This window comes from Microcaecilia unicolor, chromosome 4, assembly GCF_901765095.1.
Source record: "Microcaecilia unicolor chromosome 4, aMicUni1.1, whole genome shotgun sequence".
Classification (NCBI taxonomy): Eukaryota; Metazoa; Chordata; class Amphibia; order Gymnophiona; family Siphonopidae; genus Microcaecilia; species Microcaecilia unicolor.
The window spans coordinates 120,667,175-120,683,853 of NC_044034.1; the positions used below are offsets into that span (position 1 = coordinate 120,667,175).

General features: G+C 39.1%; 1 protein-coding gene across 1 annotated transcript in view; it reads left to right on the forward strand.

Moving 5' to 3' along the window:
* The window catches only part of MYCBP2 (MYC binding protein 2), a 937,772-nt gene that overhangs the window by 641,762 nt on the left and 279,331 nt on the right, over positions 1-16,679 (forward strand). Inside the window, 3 exon segments of the mRNA XM_030200587.1 lie at positions 5,496-6,467; positions 6,470-7,141; positions 8,271-8,440. Of these exon segments, the coding sequence (XP_030056447.1) occupies positions 5,496-6,467; positions 6,470-7,141; positions 8,271-8,440 (1,814 nt within the window).

Here is a 16,679-nt window from a genome sequence, read left to right on the forward strand (position 1 = left end):
CTGCGGTTCTGTACTTCACCCACGTCGATCTGGTTTTAGGAAAGGTTATATAATGGACATTGTATTGGCTTCTTTTCTAAGATGCAAAGTACACTAGAGGGTAAGCCAGTAGTCTTAGCAATATCACTAGATCTGGCTTCTGCTTTTGACTTGGTCGATCATGGACTGCCTTTGAAGTGCTTGGTAGACATATAGGAGGAAATTGTGTTGCAGTGGTTCAAGTAATTTTTTTGCTGATCGTTCTTTAGCTGTTCAGGCTGTGGCTGCTTCATCAAGGATGTTTTCTTTGGAATGTGGGGTTCTGCAAGGGTCGGTGTTATCCCCTGCTTTGTTTAACATTTTTTTGGCCTCTGGTTGTTTTAATTTTTGATCAAGGCATCAGTTTTTTATTTATTTATTAGGATTTATTTACTGCCTTTTTGAAGGAATTCACTCAAGGCAGTGTACAACAAGAACAAGTCAAACATAAGCAAATAGACAATTACAGGCGTACAAATATTCAAATAATACAAAGTATGTCATAGTATACTACTTACAATTACAATGTCAACACAGTATGTAATAAAATATTTTCATAGGATATGACATCTACTTGGCAAAAGTTTTATCTTCCTCTTTGGGTCTCTCCCACCTATAGGAGTGTTTGGTTAAGATATTGGATTGTGTGACAGAAAATGAATTGACCTTGAATGCTGATGAGACATTGGCATGTTGGCTTTCTGGGCATGATGATTGTCCATCATTTTCAGTGGTGGTGTTGGGACGTCCAATTGCAGTTATAAATTCTTTTAAATACTTAGGTGTTCTTATCAATTTTCATTTGTTTAAGGAACAGCTTTCTAGCATGGTCAGAAAAGATTTTTTTATATGCTATGCTGGTTGTCATCTTTAAGATATGTGTTGGATGTAGCAACACTGCATTTATTGATTCATGCTGTTGTATTGTTGCGTTTCAATTATGGCAATGTAATGTATGCTGGTCTCCCTGGTACAAATTTGAAAAATCGCAGATGCTGCAGAATGCAGCTACAAAACTCTTGGTAAATGCTCCAAAATTTGATAGTATTACTTCCTTTTTTATTTATTATTACTGGTTTGTTACTTGGTTTATTTATTGGGATTTATTAACCACCTTTATGAAGAGAATCACACAAGGCGATGTACAGCAGATACAGTTTAACATAAAACTTACAATTTTGTTAACAGCATAGCAATAGTAAAAATGATCAAATATAAACATAAATACAATAAATGAGGTAAATTTGAAAACAGCAGATTGAAACCTAATAGGACTGCCATGAAACAGTATCAAAAATATACACGTTTAACAGCACTAAAATTCAAATAACAGATATGATACGATGACAACATAATGCTAATGAAACACCTAATAAGCATGCATTACAATTTTCAGATAACATAGCTATGATGTTAATGCTTTTCTACAACACTGCTTACCATATAGCCGAGGGGCCAAGTGCAGATATATATAGATGGAGACAAGATGGGTGGTAGTCAGTTGTGATAAATATACGGGTGGCTAATCCGAAGGCAAGTTTGTTGTACAGTTAAACAAGATATAAGGAACTGGTTTAAGTTATAGTGTATGTAGCAATCTGGTCCAGGTTCAGAGTGATGTATATTCAGTCACCCATGTATTAAAGGTTTGAGAGAAGAGCCAGGCTGTCACCTGCTTCCTGAAGTAAAGGTAGTCTTGAGTTAAGCATAGCCCCTCTGGGAGTAAATTCCAGAGCATGGGGGCTACTCCTAAGAAGGCTTACTGGCAGGTATCACATCATACAATTTCTTTTGATGAGGATACAGAGTGTGATGCTCCTTGAGAGGACCTTAGAGGTCTCAAAGGCATGTAAGGGCTAACTTATTTTTTAAGTACTGTAGCCTATTTGTTTTCTAAGGACCTTGAAAATCAAACCGTTTTAAATTTAGCCCTGTAAGGTACTGGTAGCCAGTGTAGGTTTTGCAGGAAGAGTGTGATGTGGTAACACCGTTTGCAACCTTCTATCCGTCGTGCAGCAGCATTCTAAATTAGTTGGAGCTGATGCAAGGACATTACAGTAGTCTAGTTGTGATGTTTCCATGGCATGGACCACTGTGGTCAGACTCATCTTTTCAATATATGGATAGAGATTTCGTAGCTGCTGCAGGAGATAGAGACAATTTTTAAAGGTGTTTGAATGGGGGGGGGGGGAGGGTTCAGAGTGAGTGATGGGTCTAGCAGTATCCCAAGATTCCTGGTCTGTGATTTTAGGGGGAGTTTATACTTCTCAAAAGGTGTTTTGAATTCAGGTATTTGTCTACTTGTGTTAGGTACCCAAAGAATCTCTGTTTTACTTGGGTTCTTGCAGAGTTTGTTGTTTGCCCATTCCTGAGTTGTGATTTGGCAGGCAGTCAGTTTACTCAAGGCTGAGGAGTAGATCTGGTTCAATGGATTTGTGTAGTTGCCCATCATCAGCATAGATGTATAATTTTGTGTCCCATCAACTGAAGCAGCTCAGCCAGTGGCTTGAAGTAGATATGAAATAAAATGGGTGACAGTATAGAAACTGGTGGCACTCCACAGTTCAGTGCCCAAGGTAATGATGTACTGTTGCTGAACAGAACTGATTGTTGTCTGTCTGACATATAGGATTCGAACCATACGAATGTTGTACCACTGATAACCTGCTTGGTCCACAGTGTCGAAGGCTGCTGAAAAATCCAGCAACAGAAGTATCGAGGCAGATCATCAAGAAGAGACATAAGAACTGTCTCTGTTCCATACTCAGGCCTGAAGCCAGTTTGATATGGGTCTAGCCAGTTACTTTCAATTAACCAGTTATTGAGTTGAATGCAGACTGTTTGTTCTATACATTTTGCCAGAAAAGGAATGTTAGAGACCGGTCGGTAGTTTTCGAGCATGTCCTGGTCATGGAAGCTCATCCTATTAAATATTGAATTGATTTTAAACATTTAGTTTTGGCTCATAGAGCATATCATCAAAGATGTGCCACCATACTTAGTGACTTTAGTATTACCTTATATGCCCAGAAGGGTTTTATCCTCCATATATGGGCACCAGTTCATGAGAGTGCTTTTTTTCCTGGCTCAGTCTTTGAAATCAGCTCTCTCTCACATTGTGAATGGAACCAGTCCTGATTAAATTTAAGAGATTATTAAAAGCCCATTTTTCCCCAGGCAATTGGTTGTAGGCCTTTTGGGGAATCCTCACTACAAGGTTTATGTGTGTTATGTGAATGGAAGTTTACAGGTGTATGTTTTATGTTTGTTATGAGGGATGTAATCTTTCCAATCTGATTACGGAGTTCTTTAATTGTACGTTTTAAGGTATTTGTTTTTATGTATTGTGAACTGCTGAGATTTTCTAAGTTAAGCAGTATATCAAGTTCTAATAAACTAAACTAGCTCATTGGATCTGTTTGGACCAAGTCAATTGTGATTACAAAATGGTATTAGAGTACCCTATGTAGACCACTGTGATCTTGTGTCATGAGCTGATGTGCAGGACTGGCCCAGCCACTAGGTAGATTACACACCTGCTTGGGGAGGCAGCAAGAATCTCTGGCAGATGTGAGAGTCTCTCTCCCACCCCCCCCCCCCCCCCCCCCCACACACACACACACATACTTTGAACCTGTCCAAAGATTAATGAAGCATCAGTGCTTCACAGGTCCTGTAAACACAGACTGAGCTGCTGAAGCACTATTTTGTCTGACCCAACAATGACAGGATGTCTGCCTTGGAGGGGGCCAGGGTAAAGTGGTACTTTCAGGGCATGTTCAGTATTGATGCTGCTTTAATTTTCAAGCTGGCCAGTGAGGAGGTAGGCAGTGGCAGGCCTAGCACTGAGAAGGGAAGATGCTAGAAGCGGGATGGGGACGGGGAGATACTTGGTTACAGGAAATGGTTAGGGGGCACGGCTAAAGGTTCGCCTATGGTTTCTGCTGTCCTTGAGCTGGCAAAGTTCACGTATGATATTTCAATGAACATAGCTACCCTTGTAGTGTCATAGGAGTTTCCAGAGTATTCTTCAAAGCTGTTAAACATTACCTCTACAGTAAAATCTTTCATATGTTTGGGATGTGTAATGCTACTTGCTGTGTCGTCGCATCTCAAAAAAGATATAGTGGAATTAGAAAAGGTACAGAGAAGGGCGACGAAAATGATAAAGGGGATGGGACGACTTCCCTATGAGGAAAGGCTAAAGCGGCTAGGGCTCTTCAGCTTGGAGAAAAGGCGGCTGAGGGGAGATATGATAGAGGTCTATAAAATAATGAGTGGAGTTGAACGGGTAGATTTGAAGCGTCTGTTCACGCTTTCCAAAAATACTAGTACTAGGGGGCATGCTATGAAGCTACAATGTAATAAATTTAAAACGAATCGGAGAAAGTTTTTCTTCACTCAACGTGTAATTAAACTCTGGAATTTGTTGCCAGAGAATGTGGTAAAGGTGGTTAGCTTAGCGGAGTTTAAAAAAAAGGTTTGGACGGCTTCCTAAAGGAAACGTCCATAGACCTTTATTAAATGGGCTTGGGGAAAATCCACTATTTCTGGGATAAGCAGTATAAAATGTTTTGTACATTTTTGGGATATTGCCAGGTATTTGTGACCTGGATTGGCCACAGTTGGAAACAGGATGCTGGGCTCGATGGACCTTTGGTCTTTCCCAGTATGGCAGTACTTATGTACTTGCTGTGTACACTTTTGCCATATTAAGAAGTACACAGGTTAGGCATTTTAACTTACAAGATATTTACATATTTGCGCTGTGGAGAAATGTAAGAGAGAACAAAAACGATCTGTGTGATTATATTTTAATGAAATTGAAATCATGTTCTTATGTGACAGTTTCTTCTTTCCATGAATCAGCTGTGCTTAGAAATATATTTTCAACCCACAGGTACATCATAGTATGGCGAGACACCTTTATTTTTATTTTTTGCAAACTTTGGCATAGTGGCTTGCTACTACTGTATGTCACATTTTGGTAAATGGAGGTGGTAGAATAATCTAACATGAACAGTTGTTATAGTGCTTTTGGAAGGCAACCATCCACATTTTTAAATACACACACCTATGCAGAAGTTGGTAATTGACTTTCAGCTTATTTTCCTTTAGGTTAAGCAAAATACTGTAAAATTAATTTGACACTTTAATTCTCAGATTCTCAATGTGCTTATGTATTGATAATTTCTGGTGCAGGCTGTATCAATTTCAAAGCCTTTTTTGTATAATTCAGCATTCATTCATGGCATTTATAATTATTATATACAATGAACAAATAGCTGATTTGAATTGAAATTTGTGTAATTTTAGAAGAGACAAATTTGGGTTTTCTCTGTACTTATCAATATCTGAATCACTTGCTTTGATTATTAGTATGTATTCAGTTATATGCCACTTATTTATTACTGAATGCTGAAATTGATGATCCCATATAATGACAGTAATTTATTTATGTAAAATGGATCAAGTAGGTGACCGAGGAAACTTCTCAATGGCTGCCAGATCGTCTTCTCCAGGAGGAAAATCAGACATGTCCTCTAAACTCAAAACGGAGACTAGATCACCCAAACTTGATGGACGAATGAGCAGAGCTACTACTGACCAGAAGAAACCAAGGAACTCAGAAGGCTTATCTGCTAGTGAGTCCCTTATGCTGAAATCTGATGCTGCAAAACTGAGGTCAGACTCTCACAGCAGATCATCATCTCCAAATCATAATACTCTTCAGACACTAAAATCTGATGGGAGATCATCATCTAGTTTGAGAGCAGAATCTCCTGGACCAGGGTCACGATCATCTTCACCAAAACCAAAAACACTTCCACCCGGTAGATCCAGTATGCCTAGTGCTAGTTCCCCACGATCAGCATCTCCACATGAAAAGAATCTACCTCAAAGACCTGCAAAGACAAAGCTTGATCCACCTCGTGAGCGGTCTAAATCAGACTCCTATACATTGGACCCTGATACCCTTCGCAAGAAGAAATTACCATTAACAGAACAACTGAGGGGTCGTTCGACATCACCAAAACCAAAAATTCTACTGAAAGATGCAAAACCTGCTTCTAATACTGACAATAGAGCTCCTTCGCCCCATGTTGTACAGGAGAACCTTCACAGTGAAGTAATTGAAGTATGCACATCGAGCACCTTAAAGACTGATAGTATTACAGACAGCACATGTGCAGAGAACACAGAATTTAAAAATGTGGATGATAGCTTCTCCAAAGTTCATTTTAGCATAGGAAAGGCTCCACTGAAAGAAGAACAAGATATCAGAGCGTCTCCAAAAGTGAGTCGCAAAAGTGCCAGCAGACACATCCGACCCAAAAAGGAAAAAGCTGGCTTCCTTTTCAAAGGAGATGGGACAAGACCACCTGACCCAGCTAAGCAAGCAATGTCTCCTTCAGTGGCAGAATGTGCTAGAGCTGTCTTCGCTTCCTTTTATGGCATGAAGGTATAGTCCATGATGCTATGGCCTGTTCTTCTTTTCTTAAATTTAATCCAGAACTTTCCAAAGAACATGCTCCTATAAGAAACAGTCTTAATAGCCAGCAACCTAATGATGAAAAGGAAACAAAGCTGAAAAACAGGCATTCTCTAGAAATATCATCTGCACTTAATATGTTTAATATTGCACCTCATGGACCAGACATATCTAAAATGGGCAGTATTAATAAAAACAAAGTTTTGTCTATGCTTAAAGAGCCACCTTTGCCTGAAAAATGTGAGGATGGAAAAACTGAAAACATATCATTTGAATTAACCAGCCATCATACACTGAAGACAAGGTCTCCTCTACCTTTAACATTACAGCACTTAGTGGCATTTTGGGAAGACATTTCCTTGGCAACCATCAAAGCAGCTTCACAGAACATGATTTTCCCAAGTCCTGGATCTTGTGTGGTTTTAAAAAAAAAAGAGAGTGATAAAGATAACAAGAAGTCAAAAAAGGAAAAAAAGAAAAAGGAAAAGGCTGAGTGCAGACCAAGACCAAATCTGTTTGGTGAAATGGCTCAACTTGCTGTGGGAGGGCCAGAGAAAGATACAATCTGTGAATTGTGTGGAGAGTCGCATCCTTACCCAGTGACGTATCATATGCGACAAGCTCATCCAGGTAAGATTAAAGCTTCAGATTTATGGCAGGAGCAGTATTCCACAGGAAAATATATTGGTGATAAGTTTGATCATAGTAAGTCTTGCAGTTGAGAAATCTGTTTTATGAGAGACAGATGATTGTTACATTCCATAGTCCCTAAATTATTTGGTAGTATGATTGCATAGTAAAAGGCTCTTGTGATTTTATAGCTGTTAAGTGAAGGAACTTTGAAGCATACTGATGTTTTAGTGTATGCCAATTCATTTGTTAGAATGTTCTACTGTTACGTGTTTGATAGTATGCTAAATGTATAAAAAGTTTTAAAAGAGCAGTGGTAAGAAAATTATACTACGTAAACTCTTAAAAACTGAACTTGAAGGAAAGTATTAGAAAACTGTGGACAAGGCCCTCTTCGATATATATCTTTATTACAAAACATTTACAGAAATAAATATTTCCTTAGAATAAAAAACAAAAAATAGACCTAGGAATAATTTTGAGAGGATTCAGGTAATAGTTTTTAAATGCCACTTGAAAATAACAAATACAAACATAACCTCTTTCCTTTCCGTCCCCAATTTTATTTTCAGTACTTATCATGGTGTGACACAGTTATTGTTTTGTTATAGATGTTGAATTTGTATCAGTAAATAAAATACAAATTTCAAGAAAATAGCTCGCGTGTATAGTTGAGACTAGTCTTAATTATGTAAACATATTAAAGCATGTCACTAGTAAAGCCCCTCACATTCACAATGGCTTCCATTTCAAAGCTAAGGACATTGTGCAGGAGCGGGAGACTTGAGAATATTTTGAAATGTTCTGATAATTTTACATTTTTCTTGGCTTGTTGGTTTATACTTTGATAAAAGTACAATGTATGTGGTAGGTGATAGGCTTACATTTAGGGTCAGTTTTTGAGACTTCACATTTTGAAAAAAAGTAGGTACACTTTCACTAGATAGGTTTTAAATGTTTATATGTTGAGCAAATGTTTTATGTTTTAAAAATGTTTTTGAGGTTCCCTTTCTTTAAAGTTAACATACTCCGAAAAAAAATGAATAATTTTCATCAACTGTGAATTAGCTTTTGGGCTTGATAAATAAGAATTGTTTTACCTTCTGGTGTTTTTTGTACCATTTTCAAGGTTGTGGTCGGTATGCTGGGGGCCAGGGCTATAATAGTATTGGACACTTCTGTGGAGGATGGGCAGGCAACTGTGGTGATGGTGGAGTTGGAGGAAGCACCTGGTATTTGGTGTGTGATCGCTGCAGGGAAAAGCATCTTCGTGAGAAGCAAGCTGCAGCAAGGGAAAAGGTACTCAATACAATATTCCTCTGATCTAAATAATGTAACTCGTAATATACAATAGCAGTTACCTGCCTGGATGTACAATGCATTATGATCTATAACTTGTTAATAAAGTGGTTTCAGTATTTAAGTAAAACTGTCTTAGCTGTAATGAATGAAAGTGATTTTATATAACTTATTTGCTCTACGAGTCTACTTAGTAAAATGAATATCGCTATAGTCATGATCTCTCCGAAGGAGAGCACACAGAATGCTTGTGAGCTTTATAGTGAGAACCTCAGGGATATTTTATTAAAGAAGTTGGCCAGAAATGCAGTTTCTGTATAATTTCAGTAAGTCTTTGCAGTATACCTCCATCATAAAATATTCTGTATTTGTAAACTTTTACATTCCAAGATAATTCAGGCAGGGGCGTAGCCAGGCAACAGATTTTGGGTGGGCCTAGGCAAGAAGTGGGTGGGCACCAAATGTTCTCTCTCCTCCCCCTGCCACCACCACCAAAAAAATATCTCAGCTGGCGAGAAGATGCTTCTTTGCACCTTGGCAATCTGCAGCAAGCATGCACTGAAAACTGAGAATGTGCAAGTGCCAGTATTGTGGAGAGTAGCGTTTTCATTACCATTAGGGGGAAGTCTTAAGCTGGTAGAGGTTGGGATCCCCAACTGCTACTGCTAAATGTGTGCTACTGTTGGGTGGGCCTGAGCCCAGGCCCACCTGTGGCTACACCACTGAATTCAGGGCTTCTTTTACAAAGCCGCGCTACCGATTCTTGGTGCAGCAAATGAGAAGAAGCCCATTCAATTCCTATGGGCTTCCTCTCGTTTGCCACGCAGGAATCACTAGCCCGGCTTTGTAGATGAAGCCCTCAATCATTTTACTCTGACTTGTAGGAAGAGCTGATGAATAATTAAAAAAATAAAAATCACCAGGGCAAAACATAAGAGACCACCTGGTTTACATTGTGGGTGTATTTTGAACAAAAACAAAATGGAATTGGAAAAGGGAGTTCATGATTTTGTCTTACAGTTTAGGGGTTTACCTGTAACTTGTGAAAGACCTTCATTACAGGTTGTCATGTTAATATGATTTATTTTATTAGTATTTAATGTACCACCTTTTAGCACAGATAGCAAAGCGGTTTACACTAAATCAAATCAAGGTAGAAAAGAACTCCACAGTATCGATAGGATAGCACATAACTAGAACAACAGACAGCAGGACAATAAAAGGAACATTGCAGAAAAGCAAACCAGATCATAGGACAAAAACATAAAGACAGTGAGACAAAGTATGGAATAGTAAACAATGATGAGCAGGCACAGTTTAGAAGCCCATCCCCACAGCCAAAGCTATGCCACAACATCAAACGCTTTAGTAAAAAAGTACATTTTGGGGTTGTATTTAAATTTTGGATACAAAAATTCTAATCTAACATGAGCAGGAAGAACTGTACTGTAAAATACAGAAGTACATCTGAATCCAAGCATGCACAGGGAATGAGGGGGAGATAATGCAATTGACAATCTGAGAGAATGAAGGACTTTTCAAAAATTCAATTTGAGAAATATTAGACAAATTTTAGGATTTATACAACGCAACAATGATTTTGCTACTGAGAGAAAAACATGTGATTTATACTAAATTGAACCCACCGATTCCAAATATGAACTCCGAATTTGCCTGGCACGTCTAGATTTTAAGTTATACATGCAAAACCTATTCACTTATAATATTAATGCATTATATATTGGAACTATTCCAACGGACATGCCCGGACCTGTCCGGACGCGCTCAGATAGGTCTATTGTCTGATGTCAGCAGTAAGTATATAAGGCAAGATGGATAGACGCAAATGTGTTAACGATCCGGACAATTTCTGCTACATATGTGGCAAATACACTGATCAGCGCAAAATCTGACTAAGCGAGTGCACCTTGCTTACAAGTATTACTTTGACTGTCAAATTGGAGATCAAGATAAAAGCTGGGCACCTCATGTTTGTTGCACTGTGTGTTACTCTGGACTAATGCAGTGGTTGAATGGTAAAAAGAATGGCTTTTGCAGTGCCAATGGTTTGGCGTGAGCAGAAAAATCACCATTCAGACTTTTATTTTTGCATGACTAAAATCGCCGGATATTCAAAGAGAAACAAGTCACAAATTGTGTACCCTGACTGTGAGTCTGCTCTTAAACCAGTACCACACGATGTAGAGAATCCAGTGCCTGCCCCTCCTGCAGCAGGAACGGCAGTTGAAACTGACGCTTCTGATCCTGATGAAGAAGAAGAGGTTGATTGGCATGATGTATTTCCTGATCCAGAACAACTGGAGGGTCAGCCGCACTTGCTGAGCCAATCAGATTTAGATGATCTGGTAAGAGATCTGTCATTATCTAAAGAAAAGTCAGAACTGCTAGCTTCTAGACTTCAGGATGGAATTTGCTACAATGAAGCACTACTACTTCACACTTTCATCATCGACACACCAAGTTAGCTGCATACTATGCAATGGAAAGCGATGTCTGTTTCTGTACTGATGTAAATGGTCTTATGATGGAGTTAGATGGTACACATGTTCCTGATGAATGGAGGCTATTCATAGTCTCTAGCAAAACGAGTTTGAAAGCTGTCTTGTTGCACAATGGTAACGGAAAAACAATTTGTTCCATTGGCTCATGGGGTTGGAATGAAAGAGACCCATGCTTCTATGGAGTTAATTTTGAAAATGATTAAATACTCTGAATATAAATGGAATATTTGTGCTGACCTGAAAGTGATAGCACTGCTGCTTGGCCTACAGTTAGGGTACACAAAGCATATGTGTTTCTTGTGCCTATGGAACAGTTGTGATGACAAAAATCATTACAAAATGACAGTGGCCTCTCACTCTCGAGCACACAGTTGGTTGGTACAATGTACAACACAAATCACTGGTCAATCCACTTCAAGTTTATCTTCCACCACTTTACAATAAACTTGGTTTAATAAAACATTTTGTAATTGCACTTGATCTTGATGGACGTGGTTTCCAGTATTTGAAGGAGATGTTTAGCACACTGAAAACTGAGGCTAAAATAAAGGCCGAAATTTTTATTGGCCCCAAAATCAACAAACTAATGCATGATGACACATTCAGAACAAAACTCAACCCTCTGGAACTTGCAGCTTGGGATGCATTTGTGCTAGTAGTGCAGAACTTCCTTATGAACAGACGAGCTGAAAACTATGCTGAACTAGTAGACAACATGCTTAAAGCATATGAACAACTTGGCTGCCGAATGTCATTGAAAATGCATTTCTTACATTCCCATCTTGACTTTTTCCCACCCAGTTACTACTACTACTATTTAGCATTTCTATAGCGCTACAAGGCGTACGCAGCACTGCACAAACATAGAAGAAAGACAGTCCCTGCTCAAAGAGCTTACAATCTAATAGACAAAAAATAAATAAAGTAAGCAAATCAAATCAATTAATGTGAACGGGAAGGAAGAGAGGAGGGTAGGTGGAGGCGAGTGGTTACAAGTGGTTACGAGTTAAAAGCAATGTTAAAGAGGTGGGCTTTCAGTCTAGATTTAAAGGTGGCCAAGGATGGGGCAAGACGTAGGGGCTCAGGAAGTTTATTCTGGCGTAGGGTGCAGCGAGACAGAAGGCGTGAAGTCTTGAGTTGGCAGTAGTGGAGAAGGGAACAGATAAGAAGGATTTATCCGTGGAGCGGAGTGCATGGGAAGGGGTGTAGGGAAGGACGAGTGTGGAGAGATACTGGGGAGCAGCAGAGTGAGTACATTTATAGGTTAGTAGAAGAAGTTTGAACAGGATGCGAAAACAGATAGGGAGCCAGTGAAGGGTCTTGAGGAGAGGGGTAGTATGAGTAAAGCAACCCTGGCGGAAGACGAGACGGGCAGCAGAGTTTTGAACCGACTGGAGAGGGGAGAGGTGACTAAGTGGGAGGCCAGCAAGAAGCAGATTGCAGTAGTCTAAACGAGAGGTGACAAGGGTGTGGATGAGGGTTTTGGTAGAGTGCTCGGAAAGAAAGGGGCGGATTTTACGGATGTTGTAAAGAAAGAAATGACAGGTCTTGGCAATCTGCTGGATATGAGCAGAGAAGGAGAGAGCCACACTGAGCCCGCAAAAAGGTGGGAAAATGTGGGATACAAATGCAATAAATAAATAAGAGAAGAGTCAAAGATGACCCCAAGGTTTCGAGCTGAGGAGACAGGGAGAATGAGAGAGCCATCAACAGAAATAGAAAACGGGGGGGGGGGGGGGGCAGGGAGGTGGGTTTGGGGGGGGGGGGGAAATGAGAAGCTCTGTTTTGGTCATATTTAATTTCAGGTGGCGTTGAGACATCCAGACAGCAATGTCAGACAAGCAAGCTGAAACTTTGGTTTGGATGCAAGGTGAGATATCAGGGGTAGAAAGGTAGATTTGGGAGTCATCAGCATAGAGATGGTAGGAAAAGCCATGAGATGAGATTAATGAACCAAGGGAAGAAGTGTAGATAGAAAAGAGGAGGGGACCAAAAACAGAACCCTGAGGTATGCCGACAGGCAGAGGGATAGAAGTAGAAGAGGATCCACCAGAGTGAACACTAAAGGTGCGGAGGGAGAGGTAGGAAGAGAACCAGGAAAGGACAGAGCCCTGGAATCCAAGTGAGGACAGGGTATCGAGAAGTATGCTGTGATCGACAGTGTCAAAAGCAGCGGAAAGATCAAGAAGAATGAGGATGGAATATTGACCTCTGGATTTAGCCAGTAATAGGTCATTGGAGACTTTAGTAAGTGCAGTTTCGGTTGAGTGGAGCGGGCGAAAACCAGATTGTAGTGGGTCAAGAATAGCATGTGAGGACAGAAAATCAAGGCAGCGGCGGTGAACAGCACGCTCAAGTAATTTGGAGAGAAAAGGAAGGAGGGAGATGGGTCGGTAATTAGAGGGACAAGTAGGGTCGAGTGAAGGCTTCTTAAGGAGAGGTGTGACCACAGCATGTTTAAAGGCAGCAGGGATAGTCGCAGTGGAAAGTGAGAGGTTGAGAATGTGACAGATGGGACACATAAGTGACGAACATGGAAAGAGGTTCCATAAAGACATTTCTACAATGGAGAACAGATATCAAGGCTGCTGGAATCCCAACATGATGGGGGACTATTGCTGGTTTTTGCAGCGGAAAATGACCGGTCACAAACGCAAAAGCAGATGCCTGAAGAACTTTTAACAGTACTGGGCCTTGCTGAAGTAAGACTTTTAAAGTGGAATATGAGACTTTTTTGAAATGTTGTTATTCCATTACATTTTCATATACTGTTTACTACGAAAACTTTGATGTAGATCAGGTAATTGTTGGAGTAAAACTCGTTCTGTAAAAAATTATTTAATGCTTTCCAAGTGCTTAATTCATTTGGGCAAACTTATGCATAACAAAATTTCCTGACGTGTTACAACAATTCTGACTTCGGATTTGGAATACGCACACTGAATTTTGTATAGGACAAATGGTTTTTGCCCAGTAGCAGACAAAATGGGTTTTTTTTTTGTATATACAGTACTACGAAATCTAAATAAGGTCATTTTCTTTCTGTTTTTTCTTTTTTCTTTGCTTGTTTATTAAGTTAACAAGGTATCTCTAAGTTGAGAGCATTACATAACATTAACAGTAAATGGAATAGAAAATGAGATCATATCTAAAAGTAAAGAAGGCACAAATCAAATCCAAAACAAGTTACATATTTGTTGTCCAAAGCAGAAAGGGATTCCAGTTCTCATCAAATTTTACCATATGATCTTTCAGTTCAGATTTAAATGTTTCCATTTTGTGAATCATCCAAACTTTATTGAGCCATTCTATGATGATGGTGGAAGAGAATGTCTCCATGCCCTGGCTATAACAGATCTAGCATCTAACAAAAGACTATTTATCATAGATCTATATATATCTATATCTATATATATATATCTATATATATATATATATGTATATATATATATATATAGAGAGAGAGAGAGAGAGAGAGAGAGAGAGAGAGGGATTTTTAATATTAAAGCCCAGTAACATGAGGCTCAAATGTAATGATACAGCGAATCTCTTCCTGTAATTTGTTGTAAAAAGGACTGAATTTGCTTCCAAATATTTTCCCACCAAAGATGTAAAAAAAGATCCAACTTGTCCACAGTTCCAACACCAAAGGTCAGAATCTTCTAAGCCCCAAAGATTAAGACATGTAGGGGTGATAGAATCCCTCAATAAGTCATACCTTTGTAGATAACAAAACATTGGAGATTGAGCATTTAAGCAAAGATTCCCATAAAGGGATCCAAAAAGGTTTCCCTGTGTAATGATCCTAGATATCACTGCCATACTGATGATAACATGAAGTTTAATGGAAGTGATAAATATAAAGAATGATGTAATTTTGAAATTGACCTCTTAAAAAGGATGCTGTTTCTATACACCTTGCCTCTTTTGTATTTCTAGAGGAATTGGGAGAGCCCAATACACTTCTAACCTAACCCAGAAAATGTCAGCCTTTGTATTTGTTCAAAAAAGTAAAGATCTTAATACAGCACACTAATAATAAAATAAGGGAAATCTAAACCTCCTTTCCCTTTAGGTACCATCAAGGTTTCATAACTGATTCTAGCTTCTTTTTTTCCCTTTTCTATATGAATTTAATCATATGCTTGTTTAATTCAGAAAAGAAATAAGTTGAAATCCTAATAGGAAGCTGAATAAACCAAATAATAATAATCAAGGAAGAATCAGTAATTTGATAGTACTAATTATTCCTATCCAAGAAATATTACTGTGTATCCTGACTTTGAACCAAACTGTTCAATCAAGTACATTATAGAGGGAAGAGATTCTCTAAGATGAGTAAGAAAAATTAAAATATCATATAGGGAAACCGAATGTTCATTTTTATCAACCAGTATCCATGAATGTTTACACACTGTCTTACCTCAACAGCTAATTTGACATGTCCAGTGCTTTCGACGTGGTCAATCATAACATAATAATAGACTCCTAGACTATTTTGAAATCAGCGGAAACACACTCAAATGGATCAAGGGCTTCCTAACCACAAGAACATATCAAGTGAAAGCTAGCGCAAACATATCATCACCTTGGAAACCAGACTGCAAGGATCACCACTATCACCGATCCTTTTCAACCTCATGATGACCCCACTAGCCAAGTCCTTATCCATTCAAGGCCTCAACCCATTCATATACGTAGATGATGTCACAATATATATCCCCTACAAACACGATCTGGCTGAAATCAACAATGAAATCGAGCTCAGTCTGAACATCATGAACTCATGGGCAAACGTACTCCAATTAAAACTCAACACAGAAAAAACACACTGTCTTATCATCTCATCCCAATACAACACATACAAACCCACAAATATAAACATCCCAGGTTGCACCCTCACTATCGCAGACACCCTGAAAATTCTCGGAGTAATAATTGACCAGAACCTTTCACTAGAGAACCAAGCGAAATCTACCATAAAGAAAATGTTCCACTCAATGTGGAAACTTAAATGAGTGAAACCATTCTTCCCGAGGGAAATATTCCGCAACTTGATACAATCAATGGTACTGAGCCATGCAGACTACTGCAACAGAATCTATGTGGGCTGCAAAGAACAAATCGTAAAGAAACTTCAGACCGCTCAAAACACAGCAGCCAGGCTTATATTTGGTAAAACACGTTTTCAAAGCGCCAAACCACTCCGACAAAAACTGCACTGGATCCCAATCAAAGAACTTATCGCTTTCAAAATCTGCACCCTGGTTCATAAAATCATCTACGGTGAAGCCCCGGGATACATGACAGACTTCATAGACCTCCCAACCAGAAACACAATAAGATCAGCACGATCATACCTAAACCTTCACTACCCAAGCAGCAAAGGACTCAAATACAAAACAACGTATGCATCCAACTTTTTCTATTTAAGTGCACAACTATGGAATGCATTGCCAAAAATATTTAAAACAACATATGACCACCTAAATTTCCAGAAAAGACTAAAAACAAACCTGTTCAGAAAGGCATATTCAACCGACCCAACATAAAATCCTGAATAACTGCAACACAACTAAACAAAGATCTGAATGGACACACCCTACTTCCTTCATACTCCCTAAACACCCCCATCATACCTACCTTACATGAACTTTATTCCACCACAATAACACCTTGTATTTGTTCATACCGGAAATGGCGACTGCCACTACAGT